This window comes from Eptatretus burgeri, chromosome 3, assembly GCF_056783735.1.
Source record: "Eptatretus burgeri isolate ZD-2024b chromosome 3, Ebu_testis_v1, whole genome shotgun sequence".
NCBI classification, from domain to species: domain Eukaryota; kingdom Metazoa; phylum Chordata; class Myxini; order Myxiniformes; family Myxinidae; genus Eptatretus; species Eptatretus burgeri.
Window position 1 is genome coordinate 30,652,972 of NC_140963.1, and position 11,974 is coordinate 30,664,945.

The 11,974-nt window shown below is 40.5% G+C and overlaps 1 protein-coding gene across 8 annotated transcripts in view; it reads left to right on the forward strand.

Moving 5' to 3' along the window:
• The window catches only part of LOC147029619 (poly(rC)-binding protein 3-like), a 481,413-nt gene extending 472,462 nt beyond the window's left edge, over positions 1 to 8,951 (forward strand). For 7 of the 8 annotated variants that reach the window (XM_085872817.1, XM_085872812.1, XM_085872814.1 and 4 more), the window contains 2 exons: positions 2,559 to 2,728; positions 3,393 to 8,951. In XM_085872817.1, the coding sequence (XP_085728943.1) occupies positions 2,559 to 2,728; positions 3,393 to 3,732 (510 nt within the window). In that variant the 3' untranslated portion in view covers positions 3,733 to 8,951. The remainder of the gene's footprint in view (positions 1 to 2,558; positions 2,729 to 3,392) is intronic. The other variant, XM_085872818.1, reaches the window with a different exon arrangement.
• Positions 8,952 to 11,974: the final 3,023 nt, after the last annotated feature.

Consider the following 11,974-nt stretch of genomic DNA (forward strand, 5'->3'; position numbering starts at 1 on the left):
ACTCATATGAGGTGCCGCGAGGAGTGATGTTGGAGCCACATCGGCCATTTTGGAGTTAATGCCATATAGCACTATTTTAACCCTTCCCCTATCATCTGAGCCTATCATCATCATATCATTAAAAAAAATGTCGCTTGTATAACTCCTCCTCACGGAGCCTCATATCTACACTTCCTTCGACAATTGATGCAGATTTTGGCCAAATTTTTCCAGATAATTTCCTCCTCACTGAACGTCCTGCCTGCATGAAGGACATACTTTTGGTTCTTGAAATGAATGAAAGGATTTCCACATCACCGAAATGTTACTTTTGACAGTGTGATCTTGTCCATCACGCAATTCTAAAGTATAAATGTTGACAGGTGCAGAATACGGGACAGATTGCCGAAGTGATCTTATGGAAGGAATTGTTGTGCCAAGTAAACAAAAAATAATTTCAGCTGTATATTGTCACTTGTTTTCGTTTTGTTCGGATTTTTTTTCTCTTACATACATTGTTATCTCATGGCATATCTTTTGGGCCAGTACCTGGGCCAAATTATCATTTTTTTCCATTAAATGAGCATGGCGAGAACTATAGATCAAACATGCCAATTATAGATCATCGGAGCATCTATGATCTATATATAATTGACCTGTTTGTCCAATGATATGCTCGATGAAAAGTGAGGCTGATCTACAATGGGTGATCAAATGATATTTGATCAGTCGGCTGGTGTGCATTAACCGGTGTGATCCGATACAATACTCAGTGGCATGAAATTGACTGCAGGTGTGTGATGTCAAAAAAATTTTTTAAAAATAGGTCAAGCTCAATTTCGAATGAGATGTGGGCAGATTGACATTCTTTGATTTATATGACAATATAATTTGGAGGTTATTGTGCACAGTGAGTGTTTCATTATCTACCAAGGGGTCAACAGCCAATCAACTTGCAATCATAGATCACATGGCAATTATGGTTGACGTTTTGATCATTCTTTCTATGATGTCCCAGATCCTCGCTCATTAAAAAGCTATCTTTAGATAAACATCCCCAGGAAATTAGCATTCTGACTCGTCTCTGCGACAGAGTACTGCTTCGAAGAGGTTACTCTTTGGGATAGATGGGGCATTAAAACAACCAGCTTTGCTGATCAATATATATATATGCACTGTCATGTGTTGTGTGGAGCCACAGTTGTGTCCACAATCATCATCCCATAGCAGTATGCCATCATTGCATTCAGGAAATTAGATTCAAACATATTGTCACTGTTTTTATTATCCAGTATGCAGCTTGTGGCTGCTGGTTGAATCGTTGCTGGGAGCACGGCTGTGCCGCTAATGCAGTGCCCAATGTTTCCAGTAACCTGGTACTCATTTTGCCGACGTCGAAAGGATGACCGGCTGAGTCAACCCCACCTGGTGTTGTTTAACGGAACGACAGGAGCTCAAACTCAGAACCATAACATCTTAAGGCAGCTACCTCAGCCGTTAAGCCAACACCAGGCTTAAATTATTATTACTGAAATAGTCCCTCATTTCACTTATTCACTCTTCGCCGTTTAATGGAGTCACACGGCTCACATGCCACAATTTCAGGTTGGGCATGATAAGTACGCTGACATCCTGACTGATTTTGGCTGTCTTGTAATATCGAGTCAGGATGCTGTATTGTATGTGTGCCAGTCATTAAATGCTCTATTTATATTAAGCAAGAAATGAATACAGGTACAGGTGGCAATTTGATGTTTATCTAGGGAGAGATCAACGCCTTTGATTTTGGAAACAGGTGATAACTGGTGAGCCAATGTACCTTGTAGAAACTTTGCAGAGGTCTTGGGGTTGTAATGTTTTTACTTGTGTGCCTGACTGTGGAGAGTGAAGGAGCGGAGAGCGGACGCTGAACTGGTGAGAACTGCTCTTTGTACCTGAGCAAAGGTCCGTCAAAGTTAAGTTTCATCATAACCTGGTGGCCGTATGTGCCCGTGTTGGAAGAAATCGAATGAGTCTCTTCATGCTCATCATCTATCTTCAGATCATCTCATCTTCATTTGTGCTTTGCATTTATCAGTATCATTGCTACACCCTTTCATCGGTATCACGCTCCTGTTGATAAAATACCATTTGTTGAACACAAGCACAGCTCACAGAAAAACTCAAGCAAACTAAAACATTACACAGATGTACACTCAATAATATCCCTTTGCAAAGTACAAAGATTATACCCTTTATCCAGCAGTCTGCTCTAGATATTTTCTATAAAACGATAATAAATGATTGTAATGTTTTTTTACGAGGTGCAAATTCAGAAATCAAACAGGTTATTACATTCTTTTTAAAAAAATTATTCATTATCTATAACGTAACAATGCATTGACATAGATTACGCAAATGAGAGTAGCAATAACTTTACAAAAGTGCGCCTCCAGTGTTTGGGGTTGTACGAAGCACATATCTCCATTAGAGAAGCGTTTATGATATCCGGTGCAATAGAGGCGATGGGGGCGACACCCTGCATTGAGAGGATAGAAAGGCAACTCATGGCCTTTGCTGCCCCTCTCACCTGGCACCAGCTGGTCGGCTGCATTATCGGTCGGCAAGGCAGCAAGATCAACGAGATCCGGCAGATGTCGGGAGCACAGATCAGGATAGCCAGCCACACCGAGGGTGCGGCAGACCGTCAGATCTCCATCTCGGGCTCACCAGCCAGCATCAGCCTGGCACAGTACCTCATTAATGCCAGGTGAGGAGGTGACGACACAAAGAGATCACCATCTCAGTTTTTCTCTCCTTTTGTTTTCTCCCCCATGTCCTCTCCCCTACCTGTTCTTGTAAGCCATTTGAGAATCCATCACACACACACATACACACACACACACACACACACACACACACACACACACACCTTTTCAAGTTCACTCACAATTCGGAACACCTTTCGCTTTCCAAGAAATTAAACAAAATGGCGAAACCATACCATATGGGAAAATAAATACAGCATACTACTTGTCTTTTATTTCACACGTATCTTCTGTTATCTCTTCAAAAATGAAATCTGCAATGAAGTTAAAGGTATTCCTAAATGAATAAACACTGCATCCTCACTACTGGTAGTGCTTTTTTATAACTCCATTTCCACGCATAATGTGCTCCCTGGTTTTTATCCACGCATTATAACATCTTTATCCACTAGCTCGAATGCTGATTATTTGCTGCATGTGTCCATCTCCATTCCCCCTTGCCTTTCACATCTCACCTCATTCATTGTGTGTTCACCCTTTCCCTTCTCCTACCCTCTCCTCCTTGAACAATCCTTGCCTGCCTCCTCCTACCTCCTCTGCTACTCTCTCTCCCTCCTCTTCCCACATTTCCCCCTCCTCCAACCCAACCTCTCTTTCCATTCGCAGCCTGGAAATGGCAAAACTCGCCAGCCAATCTGCCTGCCTGCTGCCCTCTATTGACCCGAACCTCCTGTCGCCCACCACCTCCTCCACCCCCCCTCCTTTGGCTGCACCAATGGTGACACATCACCTTACTCCTACCACTCCTCTACCTGCCTTCGCCCTGCCCACCTCCATGCCAGGCTTGCTAGGCCTCAAAGCTATTCCCATGGTGGCTTTCAATGCTGCGCCCGCAGTCCATGACAACCTGCCGGGGTTACCAGCCTACACGGGAAAAATGCCAACTGTCGTGGCCACTACAGGCACTGGAAAGAAAGGCGAACGCCAGAAGTTCTCTCCATACTAAATCAATGATATCTTTACTCACGATCACCCACTCGCTTTCTAAATCTCACCTGCATTTTCACTCATTGTTCTTCCTCACAAAACTAGCCTGGCACTTCTCTGTTTATTTTGTTTTCTCTTCAAATTTCCTTTCATATTGTGTGCTCACTGGATGTTATCCAGGTTTCCCACATTTTGTTTTTTTTCTCACCAGAGCTCACATCATCTGCCATTGATGACAGCCATTTATGCATATATGCTTTCCACCAAGGCCGTGCTCTGTTGTTTGATATCTGAATGGATCTTGGAAGAGCAAATGGCATATAATCAAAAATTGTGCAGACCCATTAAGTGTTTGTGAAAGTAGCTTAATTTTCTTGACGGTGTGGGCCTACACAGTTCGTTCGGACAGGCTGTGCATTCTGGACCCTGAAGCCAAGGCAGGGGTTGGGGGGGGCAGGTTGGTGATCCGAGTCTCACTATGGATCTTGTTCATAAATCACATGCAAGACAAAGATATCTGTGTATTTTATTGTGGATTGCAAGGATATTGGGAGACATTGGAAAAATACATGGAGCATATGGGATTTGAGTCTGGGTTCTGAGCATCGTGACACAGGGCTTCAGATCGGACCATGAAACAGACCGACCCAGTTATTTGGTCAGGTATAATCATTTTCCCTCTACGCTTGTTGAGCGTTGTGATATATTCGTTAATTGCAGTGCAAAGTTACATCACCATAATGGAAAACGACACTTGCTTTTGGCAAGGTTTAAGTCTGTGTCCCCAGGCAGACAACGACGTCAGACTGACTCTGGCTGGACAACTTGCTAACCAGATTCGGTCTGGCGTGGTACAATGTGTTGTAAAACTGCTCTTCATTGTGTTGCATCCTTATGATAGGATTTCACATGTTAATTCAAATATCTAAGTTTTCCCTGCTCAGACATTTGATGAATAATGCATTGCTCATGTATGCCTTTCATAGGAATGTCTTTGTACATCGGTCATGTAGCATTTTTGTCCAAGAATGAAATGGCTTGGCTGGCATGAAACATCTTTGTGTTCAAAATGAATCAGCTATTATCTTGAAGTAGTTGATCAGATGAGTAAAGCCTGCTGTGATGAATGCTGTCGTACTCCACTGGCATAGAGGGGAAAGACATGATCACCTGGCTCGGGAACCAAATCAGGAGGAGAAATGGAGGAAAATGGAATCTAGTAAGGCCTAAGAGGAAAAGTGGTTTGGTTGCTCCATTTTCAACTGATTCTAGAACCTAGAAATTATTTTTTTAGAAATAATTAATAGACCTTTTCTTTTTCCTCAAGGCGCATGTATTCTGCCTTCCTCATAGCTATTCTGCCCGTCTTCATAATCCCTTGGCTGTTTTCTCTTGTTTTGCTGTCTGTATCTGTGCATGCCATGAATGAAGTTGTGATAGCGAGAGCAGTGTTTCTTTACGTATATTCGACGGCATTTTGCTTCTTCCTCAGTTTGGTCTTTGTAAAACTGTACAAACTAGAGATTTCATAGAACACCTTACCCCACGCAGTGTTAAGATGTATAATTCAATTGAAACAACATAATTATTTAAAATGTCGTATAAAAAAAATTCCGGAAGTTTAGCGCAATTTATGCAGTGACTTATACATCACCTTGTCTGACGTGGTACATCAGTTATTTGTGCCTGTTGTTTGTGTCCTTTATGACGTCCTTAAAAACAGTAAGTTTCCTGTCTGAAATGATTTTCTGTTTTGTTTGACTGCCAGTCAGGCAAACAGATTCAAAAATTATCTCACTCTTTTCTGTGCATGCGCGATCGGGACGAATTAAGAGACAAAGTACTGCTAAACTTCAGGTTCGTTTTCTGATTTGTGTTCAAAATATAACGTTCAACTGAAATAAGTTGTTGCTCGATAATAAACTGACGTTTGTCGTCGTATGGACAGACAGACAGAGAAGTGAACCAATTGCTTATCCCCGCTTTTTGCTTCACATGCACAGGGTAAACATAAAGTAAAAGTGACGAGTACAAATCTTAGCAGATCTGAAGTGGAATTTCAAAAATGCGATGCAAGTGAACTAGTTTGACTCTAAATGTGTTCCTGAAGGTGCACACAAAAATTGTGCAACAGTATGGTAGGGATTGTTAGAGGATCGTTCATCGTTAGGCATTGGACTTTTTTATTCTATTTTGAGCCTAAAGTATTGGAAAAGAGATTTCCTAAATAAACTTTATTCCTTCCCGAATCTATCATGTCCCTTAAATGCCAAGTACACTGGAAACCCGTGATTGAATAGGATAGTTATGCTTTAAAATAACCGCACTCATCAGAGTTGTTGGGAAAACGTTTCATGAGTTTAACTCTGGGATTTGTACATTCACATTATGTTGTACTGTTGTTAAAGGGTAACTAATAATGTACCAGCATACACCTCATAGACATTATTTGTGCAGAAATAATATACATAAATGGGTGCAGTGTTGAGTTATAAATATCCGAGAACGTCGATCTGAATTGCTTTCAAATGTTTTGAGAATGCAGAAATATTCCATTTACATTTTGAATTTATTATATCTTGATTACTTTTGACTTGATGGTTTGTACATTGATTGATTAATGTGTACACTGATTTAGGTATCAACACTTCTTGTAAATGATATACCGGTGTACGCACGTACATACATTGGATTATATATTCTTAAATGTGTGGATGTTGCATTGAGTCTTCATGCAATAACTCAGTTTCAAGGTCCTAAGACTCTTAGATCATCAATATTCAAGCAAAACAAGTGATTTCAAAAGGTTTCCAGGCAAATAAATGTCTCTGCTTGGAAACCAGCGACTAAAGTGTACCTGCTCTTCGTCATGCAAGGACCATTAATGCTTCTGCATTTGTGTGCCTAAACCACTGAACGTAAATGTTCACGCATCCCCTTATTCCTTTCCTTCTCTGCCCTACTTTTCCCTTTCCCACCCTCTCTCGGAACCTCGGAATTCTCTCAGGCTCACATCGGAAGTGGCAGGGATGGCTGTGCTCTAGGCTGCCCGGGCTGCCTGCACGCCCGTTCCCACTCACTGCCACCTTGCCACACCGTGCACAGCCTTCATTGGCAATCGCTGCCATTGCCCAGCGCCTTGATGGCTCAGCAATTGGTTTTGCCTCATTAAACGCGAAACGCAATGTTTTCTTCTCTGCACCACGGTTTCATTTGCACCTTTGGCTCTTCTGAAGCAACAGCATGAGTGTCTATACGAATTTCAGTTGGTTGTTCAGCCACTGCTATCTATCTCTATCTATCTCTATCTCTATCTCTATCTCTATCTCTATCTCTATCTCTATCTCTATCTCTATCTCTATCTCTATCTCTATCTCTATCTCTATCTCTATCTCTATCTCTATCTCTATCTCTCTCTCTCTCTCTCTCTCTCTCTCTCTCTCTCTCTCTCTCTCTCTCTCTCTCTCTCTCTCTCTCTCTCTCTCACACACACACCTGTGGTTTTCTCTCTTTCACACTTCTCTCTCTCCCCACATATTGTATTTACAAATACCGTGTTGTCGCCTTTACTGTGGCTGTTAAAACAATGATCGATCTTCCAATTTTGTAAAATAGATAAATAAACCAAAAATTCGGTGGGTTTATTTGATGATGTGGATATTTGAATGTGATGTCAATCTGATATGTGTAAATGCGTGTAACTTTTTGCTCTTCCGAAGTTATACATTTGAATACATATGGGTGAGTGCATTTTTATGACATAATTTTATTGTTTTAGGGTTTTATTGCAATATAAATGGACAAGCTATATGTGAAGTAAGCATGAAGCGGCATTGTGTATTTGCCATCTATATGAAATAAGTAAGGCCGTTGTTGATATTATAATATATCTGTCTTGGCCTATTCTATTGCAAGGTCAGCAGAGAGATTCCCAGGTCAATTTTTTGCAAAGTGTCCAGTACAAGTCCGGCCCTGCACAATAATACCCTGGACATTTTCAGTGGAGATTTTAAAACATCTCGCTCTGCCATATTTCTGAACCATTGGCTGCAGGTTTGACTTGAGTCCTCAACGGTTCACCGTGGTGTTTTCAAGATGTAACGACAATTAAACAGAAATCCTGACCGTTTTGTGCTGGTGTACAACCTGATGTGAGATTCCATGATTGGCATTAGTAGATCAGAGGACGATTTCTTCCAACAAAGTGCAGACATAATTTATTGAGCCGGAGACATTGGGGAGGAACTTGATTCTGCCTTGTCCTGTTTGTATGTCGTCAGCACTTATCAACACCTGACCTTCGCCAGAGGACTGACTCTGGACAGGCCTTGACAAGTAAAATGGCTGTCTTTGTCGTTGGGAGTCACAAATCACTCATGTAATAAACAAAAAGCATGGAAAATACTATTTGATTCAAACTTGTGCAAACAAAGGTGGCTTTTCAAACTGTGAAGGTGCCGTGTGAAAGTTCAATATAGTCGTGGCTCATTCATTGTGCTAGACTGTTGGTTGCGACCTTTGGTGAACTGTTATTCAGTTGACCTGGACGTCCGAGCCGAGCTTGTATTTTTATTATCACTGTACTTTCTTTTCTGCAATGCAGATCCTTTATTTGGCTGCGAAGTTGTCTGATCTGGTATTATTGTTCAGGTTGCAATCTCTTCACTGTTAACGCTGAGTTTGTTTCCTGTTGGTTAAGTGACTTTGAATATGACATACACTTTAGTGTTTCCAAAAAACATTTGTATAACCATTTTACTTTCGTTGTTTTACAAATTGTTACTTAAAATGACATATTTCAAAGCCGTCGACCCAACACATAATGGCTGCCCCCTTTATAAGCTACAGTATGCATCACAGATATAACATAGACTACATAGTTGGAACAAACAAAAACATCGTTTTGAAGCACCCAGAATGCCTGAGTGTGAGTCCATGCTATTGAAGGCAATCTGCATTCTGTGCAGAGCTGATGGAGCTATTTTAGCACAGCCAGCAGGTGAGATAATGCCCTGTTGTTAGCAGCAGTATATGGCACTCCGTTGTCATTTTATGAACAACTGTAACATGCCACCCTTTTATATTAAGTTCGAAATGTCAGAGTGTGCAAAATACATGGATGTATATTTAAATCCTTCCAATATATGATGATATATATTACCGGAGCTTGTGAATCAAATATTGTGCAAACTGTTTCCAAGCTCCTCTTTCTGCTTTCATTAAAGTTTGGAAACTCTTTGTGACTTTTCCTTTATACATGGTTGCTTTACTTAGATAAGAAAGGAAATGCAGGGAAACTTCCAGACAGTAGAAGGCCATTTTGCCCATCATGCCTGTGCTGTATCCACAAGGCTTTCGCAAGTAGTTTGCCAATTAACATCTTGGATAGACTAACGAACTTCATTCACAAAATTAATCTAAATATCCACATACCTTTTGCCATTAACTTGCTTATAATCTCTAGGAAGGGAATGCAGCCGAGATACGAGCACAATTACTTACTTTATTTTGGAGAGATACTGTAAGTTTTTTTGAACTTGCAAAAATGCTAAGAGACACTCCAAATGTAATATCTCAGTCTAAGCTAAGACTCTTCATATGTAATACCGGCACTCGGTGGGTGGGTGAAGTTTCTGCTTCACTTTCTGAAAAAAAGTATCATCTGTATATTGCAAGAAGACGCCATAGATGCTTGTGTGGTGTGTGTTCTAAAAGGGGTTTCATGATTCTAAAGGGTCTCAGGAGTGTAAAGGTCGAAAGGATCGAAGGCGTATAAACGATAATGAGTATAAAGGGTCTAAATGTAATCTTCATCCCCCGCATCCAATAGTAGTTCGGGTATAAATTGTCTTCAGGGTCTCAAGTTATTTATTCGGGTCAAAAGGGATCTAAAATGCTATTTTTCGACTTTTTGGTTTTTTGATATTCCATTGTGTCAGCATTGACATATTATGAAATCAGTTGCTCATGGGAAAAGTGATGGGATTGGTATGCAACAATGGTGAAATAACCCAAACTAATACCACCTATGAGAAATCTGAAAAAGTCAAGAAATTGAAAATTTCGTATTTTTATTTTTTTGAAGCGTTTTTGAAAAATATTTCATGGTACACCTAAGTACAGTAATGCATCACATGCCAAATGACCCCCTGAGTATACCCTGGAAAGTTGGTGTTGATTGGCTGAGGGTTTAATAGTAGTTACCGGCCATTACAAAAAGACCTAAATATATCACACCAAAGAATGGAGGGAAGAACCAATTAGCACTCACCTAATCAATTAAACCCAGGTTTAAAAGCACTAAATGGCTACTGGGGAAGAGCAAAGTTTTTTGATGAGTATGACTGGCCATTACAAAAGGATTGAATCAAACCCACAAGAAAATATAGTTGCTGAGGTCACCAGAACTGAAAGTCAAACTCTGAGCTTCTCAAACATTCACGAAATTGGGACATGTAATGTAAGGTCAATGAATCGGGGAAAGTTAGATGTAATAACGAGAGAGCTGGAGAGAACAAGGACTGAAATTTTGGAAATAAGTGAACTTAGATGGACTGGTTTTAGGTATTTTCAACCTGACAATTACAAAGTGTTCATTTTTGGTCACAAAACTTGTAAAATAAATGGAGTGGCAGTGGTTTGCAATGATGAGACAACATGTCAGTGATCTGGATACAACAATTTTATAAGTGATTCTTCACGATTGAGAGATTGGACCACAAATGATGTACTTATAGCAATATCTCAAAAAATTACCGATGTATTTGGACAGAACTCAGTGAGCATGTTTGTTGTGTGATGATGACAAATTGGTTTAGATCAAAATCTGGATCCAGAAACGAGTTTTTTTATTTATTTGTAAAGTGATTGAGATGATGTAGCCAAAAACGAGGTAAAATCCCTCACCATTGAGAGATAGTGCCAAAAACGACATATTGGTACTATATTTCAAAAATTTGTGGGCAGATTATGACAACATGGTGAATGAGTTGGATCCATCCCTCCATTGTGACCATACTCTGTGCAGAGCATTGGTGCTGCCAAAGCAGTCTCATTGGCTATTGGGCACAATCCTGGGCAAGTTGCCACTCCGACACAGGATACCAGCAAGCTGGCACTCATTTTGCCAACCTCAGAAGGATGACAGGCAGAGTTAACCCCACCTGGTATTAATTCAACAGCGGAGTGGGATTTCGAACTCAGGATGCTCGAGTCCCAAGCCCACTACCCCAACCATTAAGCCACCAACAGGCATAATCAGTTTGATAGGTGACAAGATCAAGCCGATTACATTTTGGTTCAGGTCCGGATGCAGATCCGGCCTGGCAGTGCGATACAAAATGTAAACTGTTCAGCTTGATGGAGGCATGCACTCTACAGAGTGCCATTCTACTTATTCTTGGTGTAACGCAGAGAAGAAGACTTCATTAAGTGAGAAATGCCTGTTGAGCAAGCAGGGTTCAGAAGAAGAAGAGATACTCGATGTAGTTCCGTCGTGTCGTGAGGTCAAATTCAATGCACGTTCAGTTTCAACTGTTTAATCACACGTTCTCAATGCCATGTAATCTTTGCTTGAAATGTGTCACATGAGTCATGTATTCATTTTCTGTGATGAACTGCAATACAAGAAAACAACATCTCAGGCACTTTTCTCAAACAATTGGAAAATGCAAACATTTCCTCAAGAATTACGCACACGGCATAACTTTGCACCTTGGAAACAAAATGTATTTGGAACATCAATTAATTATGAACTGTTAAAGAAAACTCTTGAACTAATACATATTCTAAAATGTAACATGTAAATGATCAAAATCGTGCTCGTAAATATCATGGGGTTATGATGTACAAATTGCAGAGAACACCATCACGTGACATGGAAAACCTGACAAACTTTATCCATCACATCAAATCTGCACTTTAACCAATGCAAAGAAATATGCCCACAGAGCTCTTGACTAACTCTACAAGATAAAAAAACAAGAAAAAGAGCATTCCGATATTGCAGACCCTCACCAGGACTTATATTGTGTGGCGTTTGTGTACTTGTGTGTTACATAAATAATAAGAGACATAATTAGAACTGCCACTTTATAACTGCCAGCAGCGATGACCGGGTACCAAGACGTCCCGCTTTGATGCAACCCCACTTTAATCGACACCTGACCCGGAACCATGATGTTCATTATTATTCAATTGAATTCAGAATGGGATTAAAATAAATTCAACTCAGATCAAATGGAAGTCCTACATTGGAGTAA